Source organism: Perognathus longimembris, chromosome 5 (genome assembly GCF_023159225.1).
Source record: "Perognathus longimembris pacificus isolate PPM17 chromosome 5, ASM2315922v1, whole genome shotgun sequence".
NCBI classification, from domain to species: domain Eukaryota; kingdom Metazoa; phylum Chordata; class Mammalia; order Rodentia; family Heteromyidae; genus Perognathus; species Perognathus longimembris.
The window spans coordinates 57,180,745-57,197,577 of NC_063165.1; the positions used below are offsets into that span (position 1 = coordinate 57,180,745).

Below are 16,833 nucleotides of genomic sequence, written 5' to 3' on the forward strand. Positions count from 1 at the left end.
GAAAAATTTGCTGACCAAATCTGTTGTTGCAATGAGCTCAGGAGGTGACTTGGTTCACAGAACTGTCCACCACCAGTGTTTAACTTTCAGGATCCTAACCAGGATATGTTCATTGCGGCATTATTCATCATAGCCAGTTTATCTAATTATCCCAGATTCCCCTCAATGGATGAATGGATCAAGAAAATGTGGTATATCTACACAATGAATTTTACTTGTCCATTAGAAAAATAGATATTACATCATTTACCAAGAAATAGAAGGACCTAGGAGGGGGGAAAATCCCATTAAGTGAAATATGTCAGGTCCCCAGAGAGACAAAGGATGCATTTTTTTATCTCATATGTGGAAGCTACAATTAATTTATAAAATAAGTAAATACTTGGGAATGGGATTCAAGTATATACAAATGTATTAACCAAAATATGGTAGATTTAGGGGAGAACTCAGAAAGTGTAGCTCCTTAGAATGGCTAACACATAGTCCAACTAAGTAAACACGAAAAAAGGGATACGTGAAAGGGAAGAGATGAGGTCAAGTGGAGTGAGGTGGTCAAATGAAGAAAGAAGGGGGTAGGAGAAAGTCAGTAATAAAATTCCATGCCTATCCTACAGACTAAGACAATTTAGGGAAGTGGTAGGGTTGGAATAAAAAAAATGGGTAGCATTGATTAAGATACACTGTATTCATAAACTGTTTTATTAAATGGCAACTCCTTTGTCCAACTACTTAAATATACTAAATATTTACTTAAATTAAAAAATGAATAAGAAAAAAATAAAACATAAGCACTGGATTATAATATCACTGGGGAGATAAAACAGTAGACTCTATTAGTGAGACTCAGGACCATAAGCAATTGGAGAAAAATGCATAAGTAGTTTGCCAAAATAAAGTATTTTTACAAAGGCAAATTCTTCCTTTCCAAATTATTCCATAGAGGGAATGTTACCCTTTAGAAATCCAATTTCCCCTTTGATCCTATCAAATAGTGTTCTGAAAGCTATAAATATTTACTAATAACCATGACTACATTTTAGGCTAACATTCCATAAATGCAGTGATGAGTTTATTTTCTACTACCACAGACACCTATCTATGTGTTCTAGATTTTTCCTTTATTTTATTTTATCTCTTTATTTCTCTTTCTTTTTTATTTTTGTTAGAATTTTTCCTTATGATGAAGAGAGATCTTTTTTTTTTTTTTTTTTTTTTACCAAATTGTGTCTTTCCTGTGTCTAACAGGGTTTTGAGTTACTTAATTAAACCAAATATTTTTATACCTTGATTTTACGATGGAATAATTTTTTAAATGAAAGGTAAAATGCCAGCTTCTTTTTGACATATTTGAAACTCAACATAATATAAACACTACAAATAAGACAGAATTTGGTTCTATGCTTCCTATCTAGGCAAAACAGACAACATAGGGTATTACGTAGTTTTCATTATATGCTGAAGTTAGTTTCCTAAATTTGTTAGTGGAAGAAACATTTATTTTCCTTTGCTGAACATATTTCTTCATCCAGGAAACAATTCTGTATATTGTCTTTCTGCAAGTTACATTGATTAAAAAAAGTTACATTGTTAATTAGGAAATAAAGTACAAAGTCATTTTTATATGGCCAATTTTTCTGTTTTCTGAAAACCCAAGTCTATTCTTCAGAAACACTTAGGAATTAATCAATTACTTAATTAATTAAGGTAGAATTCATCTAATAACCTGGTCTTTATAAACTTTTTAAAGACCATAGTTTAAGAGTTGACTTAATCAAGTGAGTCAAATAAGCTACTTCTAAATTTTCGTTCTAATTCTTATATTTAAAAAAATTCTCTTAATGTATTCATAATTAGCATCAATTCATTTATCTCTTTTGTTTTAGGAAGAAAAATTAGCAAGTTAACAAGAATTCAGAGTAATAAGTTTGAAGAATTTTACCAAGTGAAAATCTATATGCAAAAAAATGTCTTGTGACAAGATAAATAGCTTATAGCTTCATTAGATGAACACACACTTTCAACAAAGAAATGTTCAGGTTTACTCTGATGATTTCTTTTGTCTTCAGCTAACTAGTATACTACTTAGAACTTAAGTAATCTGCTCTGGTTTTTGTCCCTGTCTACTTGCATACTTTGTCAGTTGGTAAGCAGCACTTATGTGGTCTAAAATTTCCTAAAGTTTGCTCAACTGGGAAACGAGTGAAATTTAAGTAAAAGGCCACGACAAAAATACATCAGCTTATAAAATTGTGATAGCTTATTTTCTGTAAATTCTTAATTAGGAGGTGAATATAGAGAAGGAATTTTTTTTTATTAAAACTGTTTGAGTGGAAGCCTGGAAATCACTCATTTTAGAATTCATGTGTTCTTGTTGTCCAAAAACTCATCAGAAGAGAAAAACAATGATGTAAAACATTTTCTTTTGAAATACCCAGTGGTCTTGACTAGTCTTAGTGTTTTAGAAACCAGGCTTTCTCTTTGTTAGACACAAACTGCTATAAATATCGTAGTCAAATTATTTTAGTTCCTTATCATTCCTGTTCAAAACAGAAGGAACATTTTGGAAACTTACTTGTTTTCATTTTGTGTTATGCACCTTCTGAGCTCAGAAACATTTCTGGAAAGAGACTGGGGGAAATAGAGAGGAATGAAAAATGATAGGAGGGCGAAGAAAGGGGAGGAAAATAAAGGTTAGTGGCAGACCTGTGCTGTCCTATTTTTGTTTCACAAAGTAAATGCCTCAGATCTGATCCAGTGCTCTCCTACCTGCTACAGAAGTCAGTTGCACATCTAGTTGTAGTGTGTGTAAGACGTTGCTTATCCTTTGTTATATTATATTTAATAGTTTTCTACTTTAGTTTGAATGACATTCTTCGAGGCAAGCACTCTACCACTAGGCCATATTCCCAGCCCCTGAATGACATTCTAAGTGTTTGACATAGCTTGTGAGTGGTCTGCCTTCCCTTTTCTTAAGTCTCTCACCACAGTTTGTACTCTGTCTTTAAAACATGCCAAGGCTTTTTCCAAACAAGGACTTTCCCTTGACTTTATTTTGCCTGAAATGCTCTTTCTCCTCTTCACTTCACAACTGGATTCTCAAGTTTTGATTCTAAGCTCTCAAACTGCAGAGAGATCTTCTTTGACTAAAGTATCCAAAGGAATCCTCCTTTCCTGTCGAAACCAATAGTATGTTTCTTCATTTATGCATTCATAGTACCTGGAAAAATCAGAAATTACTATCACTGATTATTACTTGCGATTTTTCTCCTCTGATCGTAACTAGGTCTACTTGACCAAATAGCATATCTCAGGGGTTGGAATAGAGTTTCTGCAAAATACATGTTCATTGGTAAATGAATAAGTAAAGAATTTGAATATGGTTGAGTTATTGGATTTGTATGTGTTTTTCAACAAAATAGTACATTGGGGCTGGGAATATGGCCTAATGGTAAAAGTGCTCACCTCGTATACATAAAGCCCTGGGTTCAATTCCTCAGCATATATATATATATAAAAAACTGGAATTGGCGCTCTGGCTCAAGTTGTAGAGTGCTAGAAAAGGAGCCAGGGACAGTGCTCAGGCCCTGAGTTCAAGCCCCAGGACTGACAAAAAAATAGTAAATTAAAAATGAGTGTAAATTAAGTTCATCTGGAAAAAAAGTTGACTTACTGATTGATCTGAGGAGTTATGTTAGAATGAGTGTAGCCTAATTCTGGAGATTTACATTTCAAATATTGTTCTATTTTGTCCTAGAGATTGAACCCAGGGCCTTCTGCATGCTCAGAACATGTACCCCATCTCCACTCTGAAATTCATCACTATCTTGGTGCAGCATGTGCAATCTCTTTTGTGGTCACTGGATGGTCCCTGAGAATATATGAATAGCCAATGTGTGTTTACATATGCCTGTTTAATTCTCTCTGCCCTCCATGACACTATTACTTCTGAACATTACCAAGGTGTTGATTTAGTCATATTCATTTTTTTTCCCCATGCAGCAAGACTGCAACATACAGTTAGTAGTACTTCTGGGCTGCCTTCAGTCTTGATACTCCAACTGAAACAGCACAGTGCCTCTCGAAGGCATATCTTAGCCATCTTCCTAGCATCACCATGGGCTGTGCCTCCCTTAAAAGTCTGATACAATCTTCTTGTGAAATCATTTCACTTTCCTTAAAAGTTTTGCATTCACAATTTATTCTGGCTTCTTCCCACTCAAGGCTAGCACTCTGCCACCTGAGCCACAGCGCCCCTTCTGGCCGTTTTCCATATATGTGGTGCTGGGAAATCGAACCGAGAGCTTCATGTGTAGGAGGCAAGTGCTCTTGCCACTAGGCCATATTCCCAGCTTCACAATTTATTCTGTACTGAGTAGTATCACTCTCATGTTAAAGTCCCTTTTTCCCGTGGTTTGTTTTACTTACATCAGAAGGGAAATCTAGTTGCCTTCCCATGCGGTTTGCTTTTGGCATGTGTCAGTGCAATAGTGGGTGATCCCATCATTAGTTGAGTCCTTGTAAACACATGGCCTTATGATGATCTTCATTTAATAATATATTATAATGTAGTATACACAGGTCCATATGGAATTTTCTCATCCAGGTCAAGTGTGTGAATTTAGTTTCTCAATGAAATACAAACGTATCATTCTCCCAGTCAAAATAATTATCTATTTTAGATAACTTCAAAGCCAGAGCCAGTTCATGAAGAAGTTTCATGGTTCAGTGAGAGGTTAGAGAATCTTCTGAATATTTATTTGGGAAGGTTACTATTATGTTGCACATAGAATTATCAAGGAAGAAAGCACCACATTACCCGAAAACCAGTACGGTCAAATTTAAGACAAGAAACCAGGTTCATCAACATTAGATTGTGAGCATGTGTACCACATTGGTCAGCGGTAGCCAGTATCTTAAACTTTCAGTGTGAATGATGACTTCAGAGACTTTTTCATTAGTGCTATATAGTTTACGAGGCATATTCTCATTCAATATGCTTTGAATCTATTTGAATTTAAAAGGTACTAATATCGCCCCCCCCTTTCATAGACTTAATTTATGTGCAAACTAGTTGGAAAAAATGACAAATAAATGAGTTACATATCAATAAGAAGAGATGACAGGCACCAAGTTTCTCTGCATTCGTGGAACAGCTTCAGCCAAGGCATACAAGTAGGAAAATAAACATAAATATAAAACTGTCCCATCCTCTTTAATGTCTATTGCTACAGAATCCAAGTATGACTGTGCTGATCTGCTCTACTCTTTCCTTACTGTGTGACTATTACTTGGAGACAGTATTCACCACCCACAAGTATCTACTGTGTATGTATGTGCGTGCATACATGTATATATATACATAAATACATACACACATACATACATATGTAGTCAAAAATGATCTGCGTCTGGCAACTATACTTTCTATGCCTCACTAATAGGAGCAAATTCACATCCTTGAACCTCATAGATCATTTATAAATTGCATATTATTATTTTTGAATGCCTTAATATTTCTGAAGCACAGTCACACATAATGCATAATTAAATCCTTTCCAAAATCCTATTTAGTTGATGGTGATATGACATTTTATGAGGTATAACTCATTGCTTTTTTTGTGAAGAATTGTGTTAAGTGGTTTTAGGACATACCTATGGTTAGTATCTATGCAGTGATTATAATTTTTAAAAACCTTCCTTCTGTATTAATGACAGGGTTATGAGTTTGGAATCTTTTATCATTGGGCTAATTTACAGCTAGGGAGAGATAACCTTTTTTTTTCTGTTGAGAGCAGTTTGGGTATTTATCACATCATTTGTAGGCCATACAAAATGATCAATACAGGCAGATGGCTGCATGCAGCCAATGAGAATCATACAAGAAGCATATGTGTCTCTCTGATCATGTACTGAATGATTTCATGGGCCTTATACAGCCCTTGGGCCAAGCATTCCACACCCTTGATCCAAATTTGTCATTTAGGAAAGCAGTGTGTTTGTACTGATTTCAGGATTCGTGGCAAAGTGAACAAAAAGAACAGCAATATACACTTGATTGTATATACAATAGTTACTTGTAAATAAGACAGAAATTATAGAAAATGTGAGATGGAGTTGAATAATCCTGGCAGTTTTTAGCTTTGATTAGTCATGAAGCAAACATAAATTTTAGATTCAATTTCCTCAAAGACATAGATGTCTTAGGAAATCAAAGTCAAAGAAGCATATAACTTGAAGCAGAAAAATTGCCCACATTTTATTTCAGAAACACATGTTAACCTCCTGGCACTTAAGTATGGAGGTTGAATATTCTATGTTGGAAATCATGTGTGTATAAATATTGGTGCAAATAAAATGTACATGTATATACTTGTGCCTGTGTGTGTGTGTGTGTGTGTGTGTGTGTGTGTGTGTGTGTGTGTGTGTAGTCAATCTGCGCTGGCTTTTGGCCTTACCATTTTCAAGCTATGAGACTATGGATTGATCAAATTCAAAGATTAGTACATTCATTCTCTCCTTTTCTTTTGCTTCATAGCTTAATCAGTTGGAAAAGGCAGTGGAAGCCGCCCATACATTTTTCATGGCCAACCCTGAGCATATGGAAATTCAGCAGAACATTGAGAATTACCAAACAAAGGCTGGCATGGAAGAATTCCATTTGGTAGATCGAGAAGCCAAGTCACACCTTGTGAGTTCTGGGACAGTTAACCCTGCCACATGGACTGAATGCTCAAAGTTTCCTCTGATCCAAAGCACATTCCTATGAGTGGATATGTCAAGTGTATTCTCAATTTTCCATAATGATTAAACCTTCAGAGATCCCAAATGAACTATTGTAATTATCAGGGTTAAAAACTTTGAGAGAATGTTGATCACTTTTAAAGTTAAAAAATTAAAATTGAAGTTTTCAAAACAGAGAAGAAGTGGAAAGTCAGTAGATTCAAAGGTCTAGATTATAATGACATCTCTCACCCCAGCACTTCCCCCAAACAGCAAAGAAACAGAAAAAGGAAAGAAAAAGAAAGATGGTTTTTAGATGGAATTTGGTAATGCCTGGAAGTAGGTGTCCTTTGCATCCAGATCTACTCTTTTGCATTTACTTGTCCTATGGGCCTACCTAGAAGCAAGAGGATTCGAAAGTAGTCTCTGTGTCTGCAGGAGGAAAATGCAATGATAGGTGCCACTTCATTTTACTTGTTCAGTATGGCCCCTCTCATGTGCAATTAATTGAGCCCAGGGGAATTCCAGTTTGTGGTCCAGTGCAAAACGTCATCATCATTCTGCAGCAGAAGATTCACACATCCCACCTTCCAAAGTGATCCCAAAGCTGCCTACGCCTACTCTTTGCAAATGCTTTCTTTCCTGTTTCTTTGAAGGAGAGCTACAGTGCAGGAGTGAAACATTACGAGGCTGATGACTTTGAAATGGCTATCAAGTACTTTGAACAAGCTTTAAGAGAATATTTCAGTGAAGATGTGGAATGTCGAACTCTATGTGAGGGACCTCAGAGATTTGAGGAGTATGACTACTTACAGTACAAAGCTGGTCTATATGAAGCCATTGCAGGTAAAGTTTGTTTTTCCTCTCTATTTTTCTGTTAAAAAGTAGTACATGTATTTTGCAAAAATATGTCACCAACAGAGGACTGAATATAAAATAGTAAGAGAGTTTCTTATGTTTATTTCATTCTAGCTTTGAATAAATTTCTAACAAGTAAAAGATTGATGAACATATTCAAAAATTTCCAATTCATTCATAGGCATTGATGTATAGTATTATTTTTGTAAGACGAGGTATTGCTGTAGCATTGTTTTACAATGTTTTTGTTTTCTTGTATTTCTGCATACCAAAATGTGGACTTCTTCTCATGTAAGTAAATAGAGATTTACCTTGTTCTGTGTAATGACTATTATGTGAGTACATCACAATTTGTTTTGACGGATTTTTTATTTTTTATTTTTGCTAGTCCTGGGCACTGTTGCTGAGCCTCCTTGTGCTCAAGGCTAGCACTCTACAACTTCAGCCATAGTGCTACTTCTGGCTTTTTCTGAATAATCTATTGGAAATAATAGTCTCGTGGACTTTCCTGTCTGGGCTGGCTTGGAACCTTGATCCTCAGATCTCAGTATCCTGAGTAGCTAGGATTACAGGCTGGGGCCACCAGCACCCAGCTTGGCCAGAGTTTTACTGATAATTATTCACCTTGTTTCAATTTTTCATTATTGTGAATAATATAGTACTGAACACTTTGATCTAGTCTTCTAAATTATGTAAAAGAGTGGTTTGCTAGCTATAAAAATGATATTTAAAACAGTAGGTAATATATATTATGTAGTAATTAGAGGGATTAAGTTATTAGTCATTTATGGAAGGAAGTGAGTTCTCTGCTGCATGCCACATACAAAAAATAAATTCTACTTGTATTAACAGAGTAAGTGTGAAGAGTAAAATTCTGAAAGAAAATTGGGAAAATATTTGTATAATGTTAGGAGAGGAAAGTCTTTTCTAAACATAGCAAAAAAAATGAAGAAAAAGATTTTATATGAAACACACACATATCAACTTACAAAATAAACTAGACTGATTTGTAAAAGACATGGAAAATATTGAAAAATGTTTTGCAGACTCAACTTTCATGTAAAAGAAGCTAAATAATCATTAGTTATTAACATTTTAGTTATTAGTAGTAATAATCACCTATATTTATATAACAATTAGAAGAGACGAAGCATTTTAAATGTTTGTATCTCTTAACACTCTCTACCACTATGTAGATAGATACTTTTGGTATCTATCTTTCTTATTTGATTTTTCTATTACTGTGCCAGTGAATGAAAAGAAGGCTTTACTGAGTGCCCTGGGCCATAGGGCTGGGGTAGGAGTTTTCCTGTGTGGGAAGGAGGAGCTCCTGAGGGATTTTGTTTGCCCTTCCTGGAACAGTCTTTTGGTGTGAACACAGAAATTGCTCAGTTGACATCATGGAGTTTCAAGAGAGTGACATTTGTAGTCGATTTTCTGTGGCAGTTGTGTTTCTGAGTGAGCTTGATGATGCCACTTGATAGGTCAAACCAAACACAGGATGTGCTGCACTGGTTGCTATAGTCAAAATGAGTACATCTATCTTCTCACTCTTTGCCTAAAAATACCAGAGGATGCTGGTCAGCTGGAGATGTTCTCCTTAACTTAGAATTTGGCATTCATGTTCTTGATGGTGTCACAGGACTCAGCCTATCAGGAAGGACCTTGTCCTTCGGAGTTTTCCCACAGATGTTCATTGCTGTGTCCTTAAAGATCTATGCAACTGGAAAGGGAACAGAGAGAATTATTCAATCAATATTTTGTTAAAGATGTACATATTAAATAATATTCAATTGAAGTGCAAATTACTGGAGTCAATTTATTTTTCCCTGATTCCAACATTTTTGATAAACTTTAATATTTCATGCATTATAAATGTTGTAATAAAAACATGAACCAATTGGGCTGGGAATATGGCCTAGTGGCAAGAGTGCTTGCCTCGTATACATGAGGCCCTGGGTTTGATTCCTCAGCACCACATATACAGAAAATGGCCAGAAGTGGCGCTGTGGCTCAAGTGGCAGAGTGCTAGCCTTGAGCAAAAAGAAGCCAGGGACAGTGCTCAGGCCCTGAGTTCACGGCCCAGGACTGGCCAAAAAAAACCAAAAACAAAAACATGAACCAAGAGAAACCTTTAAGGACAAGGTATAGACAGCAAAGCCTATAGATAGCAATGCCATGAAGTGTGTTACACTGTAAAACACATGTTAGTACAGCTAGGAATATGGCCTAGTGGTAGAGTGCTTGCCTCAAATACATGAAGTTCTGGGTTCAATTCCTCAGCATCACATAAATAGAATATGGATCAAATGGTAGAGTGCTAGCCTTGAGCAAAAAGAAGCCAGGGACAGTGCTCAGGCCATGAGTTCAAGCCCCAAGACTGGCAAACAACAACAACAACAACAAAAACAAGTCATTAGCCCTTTCTTTACATTTCTACTTCCATACTTTACTATACAATTGATATTAGTTTGAAGTCCCAAGTTCACATCTACTTGTTCTTTAAGCTTCCTGCTTATAATGATATCATATATCTCACGAATGCCAAGTTTTAGTAATGCTGTTATGTTAACCCATGCAAAAATAGAATAAAATAAAACAGTGCAAGAATCAGATGAGAACCATTAAAATAATTCACATACATTTGCCCACAGAGCTAAAGAAAACTTTTAAAAAACTTAAATGTCAAGAAAACCAGGTTACTATCCAACAGCTCTCAACCAAGAAGTATTACTGGAGTCAATTTACTTTCTCCAATTTCCTCTGTTCTCTATTTCCCCAAAACAAACTTATGTAGTAAACTCTAATCCAATCCAAGGAAGTTATCTTTCAGTCTTCTTCAATTTCTAATCCCATCTGATTTGTTGTTACCAAACCAATTGCTACTTACCTCCTAACACCATTTTAGAATCCCTGGCTCTTCCTCCCTTTTCCTATGAACTTGGGTCATCTCAGTAGTATATTGTAGCTGAACTACAGTTGCTGCTCATAGTGTAGAATCCAGATTTGGCTCCTAACATAGAGCTAAATTACTATACTAACAGACCTACATAACTACCCTCCCTCACAGGTTAGATTCCACTTTGGAAAAAGCCAAATCTTTACCGGTGTTCATGTGTATGATCTCCTTCCCTCCCCTTCCCTTTTCCCAATGCATACCTTCTTCACCTAATTTAATTCTTTCGAGATGCCACACTCATTTCTCCTTGCAAACCTAAACATCTATTCCTGGTTTACATGGCTACAATACTGTCTCTTCAGTGCTCAGCCCTCAGTGCCTAAATTCATTGACCAAACGATTCTGTGTGTTTAATCATTTACTTGGAAATGGGCTAGCTTCTCCTTACATGGTCTTACTATGTTGTAGTTTTTTCCTTGGTGTCACATCTCCCCCCCTCCCCGCCCCCGCCACCTCCACACTGCCTCTGTGAATGTCCATGGTACAGTTCTGGCAAGTGTTCCAGGTCCATTGTAGGAAACTAACAGGACGTTTTCCACAAATGATGGTCAAGGTCACTGCAACACATTGGGTTGCTAGAAAACCTAGAGATATTCCAACTCAGGTCTGTTACTTTCATTCATATCATCATTATTCTGGAGGTGTAGGGTTTGAATTCAGGATCTTTGCTAAGCAAGTGCTCTGCCATTTGTGCTATGCCTTCAAAGCAGGTTCCTTTTCTCTTTCTTTCTTCTGTCTTTCTTCTTTCTTCCTTACCTTCTTTCTTTCCTTTTCTTTAACTTTTCTTCTTCCTCTCTCTACTTTTTTTGTTTGTATGGTGTGTGTGTGTGTGTGTGTGTGTGTGTGTGTGTGTGTGTGTGTGTGTGTGTTGGTTCTGGGGCTTGAACTCAAGGCCTGGGCACTGTCTTTGAGTTTCTTTTGCTAAAGCCTAGCACTCTACCATGTAGCCCAGCTCTACTTCTGGCTTTTCCCCTCCCTCCCTCCCTCCCTCCCTCCCTCCCTCCCTCCCTCCCTCCCTCCCTCCCTCCCTCCCTCCCTCCCTCCCTCCCTTCCTTCCTTCCTTCCTTCCTTCCTTCCTTCCTTCCTTTAATTCTTTCATTTTTTTAGTAATTTTATTGGGCATAAGAATCATATGGACATTCCTTACTAGGCTGTTTCAAACTACAGTCCTCATAGCTCAGCCTCTTCAGTAGCTAGGATTACAAGCAAAAGCCACTGGCACTTGGCTAAGTTCCTTATTATTTTTAACACACCACTACCACCTCTGTCACCACCATTACAGCTTTCAACGAAAGAAAAAATTGCTTTTTAAAAAAGTCATAATTGCTAAGTCCAAACCAAATATTACCAATTAAAGAAATATGATAAAACTTCTTTGAAATCCGAAAATTTCCCAAAGTGTAATAGGAAGGAAATATTAAAAAAAAAAGTTCCCACACAAGTGTCTTGGACCTCAAACTTATTAAAAGCATATTAGTTTCCCAATATTTGAGATAAAAAGCAGACAAGGAATACAGCTAATAAAAAGTAATGTGTCAAGTCTCACTGTGTAAATTCTTATATTTTTAAATTCAAAATGATCTAAGTTAGGAGAAAAACTGGCATTTAAAGTACAGAATGCATGAGAAAGACATAGTATTTGAATTTTAGAGTTGGAATAGACTTTACATGTTGCTGAAAATGACAAAAGGCTGCTGAATGGTGAAATTTATTACCACCTCTGCTGATGAAGCTTTGAAGGGCATAATTTTATCCCTCTTAATTTGCTATTATTTATAGTCTGCTTTGAAAACTATGTTCTCTCAGATTTTGACAAAATGGGGGGTAGATATATATTTCTCTTTTCCCTTTTGCTTGTCATTTGGGATCAAACGAAATGTGTCTTAGAAGGTAAAAAGAAGTATAAATAGTTGCATACTACGAAACAATTGAAGGTTGTTTGTTGTTTCCTTATGAAATGAAGCAGTAGTTTAATTGTAAAATGCTAATCAAATAAATAGAAATCATTTGTCCCTTGCATCCCCCAAATGGAATTACAAAGTGATGGGATTTCTATTCTGTTAGCTGTGGCTATATAAATTGATTAACCTGGCTTCATGAAACTGGCTCATCACACACATACACACACACACACACACACACACACACACACACACACACACACACACACACACCGGAAAATACACCTTTTCTTCCTGTTGGGCCCTAGAGTTTCTCTGCCGCATCAACTACAGCCAAGCAGAGCTCTGACTAAACAGAGACCCTCTTGAAAGAACGCAGTGGTGGTAAATTAAATTGTACAGCCATGGAGTCAGTTATTTTATCACCCTCCTCAAGGGAATCTGCTTGGCCCAAGCATGAATGCACCATTCTTTCCCTGAAAAGGACTCCTTCCATCTTCATTGTAAAAATCAATATTGAGCAAAAGGGAGGAGCTGTTTTCTCCCCTGGGCCATTTTCTCAGCCCATAGTTTGGTGAGATGTAGTCTAGACAGAGTTAAAGGGACAGGAAAGTCCTTCTACTTCACAACTTCACTCTGTCTATAAGTGCAAAGACCTAGAGCCATGAAAAAAGGAGCCAGGAGAAAAAGATACACACACACACACACACACACACACACACACACACACCACACATACACATACACACACACGCTTATTCATTCTTTAACTTCCATCCTTTCCCTACTTTACTAGTCTTGTTCAAAAATATACTTGTCTTCAGTACTGGAATATGTAATCATCAGGTAATGGACTGATATGTAAACTGGGCAGACTAGGATGCCAAGAAATAATGATTTAAAAAGAAAGATTCCCATTTAGGAAAGACTGGCTAGAAATGTTTGAACAGGAAAAGGAGCATTTGAATTTTAGGTTTCACTTCTCTGCCTGAACCTTCAATGTAAACCAGAGACTATAAACCATTCTCTGAACAGTTTCTTCACATTCTTATCTGAACCTGCAATTCTCAATTCAGGCTTCTCAGTTCCTCTACTGTATCCAACAAGAAGCTCAGAGTTATGAGATAAGGAAGTCCATGTTCAGCTGGGTACAGGTGTGGTAGACTATCAGAAGAGGTAGGAAAAGTGTAACGAGGAGAGGAAGAGGGGAGAAGAGAAAAGACCATGAGCAAGAGGCTGTGGGATCTATTGCTACTCCAGTAATCACAGGTTAGGTCAGTGTGAGGCTTCCAGGTAGAGATTGGTGATCTTCAGGTCTTTTGGGGGGTATGGTACAGTGGCAGTCATTCTGTACCTCTGAACAGCCTGGGGGCCTCACCCCTGCTCTTATCTTTCAGATCACTACGTACAGGTGCTGGTGTGTCAGCATGAATGTGTAAGGGAACTGGCCACTCGCCCCGGCCGCCTCTCGCCAATTGAGAACTTCCTTCCACTGCATTATGATTACCTACAGTTTGCCTACTACAGAGGTAAAGTGTCCCTCATCCACAACGACCTGTGAGGGCTGCTTTCCACCATTGTACACAGCCCATGTTTGCCAATCTTCTGCTTTTTTCGCTTTTTCTCTCCTTTATCAACAAGTTAATATAGTTTCATGCAATTCATTTTCTCACTTTTCAACCCACTGTAGCTCTAGATGAGAAAAGCAGAAGGCAACACCACAAATGGGCAAAATACAGAATTTATTACTACAATAAATATTCAGCAAATTATCTTACGAGACACACCATATGGTGTGTCTTAAACTTTACTTTTTGAACTTAATTTGATAGGAATAATTCACATTGGGAAAGTCCAAATATATAAGCCTTCTTCTTTTTCCTATTTCCATGAAGTGGTTTCTTATTTGTACATAGAATATAGAATACATACATCACAGTTACACATATAAAACAGTTACACACATTATACATAAAAATCAACATATTGTTTGCACTACCCTTGTTACTTTTTAAAGTAATTAGGCCTGTGGAATTACTATCTTCTTAGGTAAAAATGATTAAACTTTAGCAATTTTACATAGCTCAACTTAGTGTCAAGAGATCATTACCATCCACTTTAATTCATATCTGCCTGCTATCGTGTTATGATTTATATATGTCCTCATGTCAAAAGGCAGTTTCATTGCTGATTATCTTGGCTATTGCAATGAACATTCAAGATGAATGATGCTTGATATGTGTGTCATTGCACATTTGCACACAAATATCTATAGTATAAGTATCTGGAAGTGCAATTGCTGGGTTTGATGATTTACTCATTTGCTGTTTTCAGAGATATTGCCAAGTTTTTGTCCATTTTTCTGTGGCTAACCTTCAGAATATATTATGAAATGTTTAGAGAATCCTCAAACCATGGGATAAAAATTGGTATCTCAATATTGATTTATCTTGTTGAGAAAGAGTCGAGGAGGATCATCTTTCCTGCTTGAAAGCAATTAATAAAATTCTGGTTGTTGAGATTAATTTTGTCATGTCTTACATCTTTATTGTGTAGACAAGTGATTTGCTGAAAATCAATTAGTTTTTCAGCAGTCGATAATTGATCCCTGTGTTTCTCATTGTCTCTTACTGTCACCACCCAGCATCTGCACCTTATGCAGAGGTCAATAGTAAAGAAACTACTTCCTTTCCTAAGTAAAAATAAGAAAAAGTGTCAGCCAATGTATTAAAGCTACTTTGGCAAGTCCTTTCCCTTTCCAAAGGTAAAACATTACTCATTTTCCTGGCGATAAAGAAAATTATATACCATGCTTGTCATGAGCAGTGAATGCAAAGGAGTTGAGAGAGAGGGTTGTTAGCATTCTAATTAAAAATCAGAGTCACTGAGTTACACACACACACACACACACACACACACACACACACACACACAAATTTAGGGGAAGATTTTTTAAAAAAGAAAATCGGTGTGGTGACCTATTTGAAAAATGCAACCTTTTATAATCTGTCCACAACAGCTAAATATATATATAAATATCCATTTTGCAAGAACTAAACAACACTCTAGCAAAACTGAAGTTATAGAAATAGCATGGTTGAAACTTGATTACTTATTTTAGTAGTTGGCTGTTATAGTTGAATAATGAAATGTTGGAACAGTATTTGGGGAATTCTGAAAGAAAATTGCCATGGACGTACTAATTTGCAACTAACTTTACAGCAAGTACCTTATTGTTTTAGAAGGGCATAGTCAGGATATTGTCTTAATCCAAAGTCAGGGAGAAACAAAGCAGAATGAACTCATACAAGCCTTCTATTTCTTTGCATTTACAAAACTCATTAGCAAGTATTTTCAAGGAGAAAGTCTGATGGTTTATGCAAAACATCCCACACCAACACTGACAAAATGTCTTCTTTTCTGAATGCCTGAAATCATGTTCCGCCTTCATTTGTGAAGTGTTTCTGCTCAATTTACTCACGGTCAGCTTATTTTCCACATTTTTTCCTGATTACTATTGACATTAATAGATAGCAGACACACCATATGGCTTTTAAAATTAACTTTTTGAACTTAGTCCGATAGGAATAATTCACATTGGTGAGAGTCCAAATATATAAGCCTTCTTTTCCTGTTTCTCCAAAGTGGGTAAGTAGTAGATAAGGTGGCGTCTCTGGGTAGACCTAGTCTGATGCTATTGTTGCAATTCCTTGGCCTTTCAGTTGGTGAATATGTGAAGGCCTTGGAGTGTGCCAAGGCCTACCTTCTGTTCCATCCAGAAGACGAGGATGTGCTCGATAATGTGGACTACTATGAGAGTCTGCTGGAGGACAGTGTGGACCCAGCATTCATCGAGCCCAGAGAGGTGAGACCAATGTTCTGGAACCAAGGTCCTTTCTGCTCTGCACTTTAGAAAGAATTGATGTATGTGTGTGTGTGTGTGTGTGTGTGTGTGTGTGTGTGTGTGTGTGCATGCACGCATATCCATATATGACTACACACACACACACACACACACACACACATGTTGGTGGCTCACACCGGTATTCCTAGCTACACAGGAGGCTGAGATCTGAGGATCGTGATTCTAAGTTAGCTCAAGCAGAAAAGTACCTGTGAGACTCATATCTCCAATAAACTACTCAAAAAAGCCTGAAGTGGCTCTGTGGCTCAAGTGGTAGATTGCTTGCCTTCAGCACAAAGAGGCTCAGGGACAGTACCCAGGACCAGAAAAACACACACACACACACAAACACATAAACACACTGCTCTTAAAAGGTATTTGTTGGGGGGAGGGGACTTGACCTCAGGGCCTAGGTGCTGTCCCTTAGCTTTTTCACTCAAGTATTGCACTGGAGCGACAGATTTGCTTCCAGCATTTTGTTGGAGGCGGTG

At 37.1% G+C, this 16,833-nt stretch overlaps 1 protein-coding gene across 1 annotated transcript in view; it reads left to right on the plus strand.

Moving 5' to 3' along the window:
* Positions 1–16,833, plus strand: part of P3h2 (prolyl 3-hydroxylase 2) — a 153,888-nt gene that overhangs the window by 106,857 nt on the left and 30,198 nt on the right. The window contains exons 2-5 of the mRNA XM_048346956.1: positions 6,536–6,688; positions 7,377–7,566; positions 13,836–13,967; positions 16,161–16,303. Of these exons, the coding sequence (XP_048202913.1) occupies positions 6,536–6,688; positions 7,377–7,566; positions 13,836–13,967; positions 16,161–16,303 (618 nt within the window). The remainder of the gene's footprint in view (positions 1–6,535; positions 6,689–7,376; positions 7,567–13,835; positions 13,968–16,160; positions 16,304–16,833) is intronic.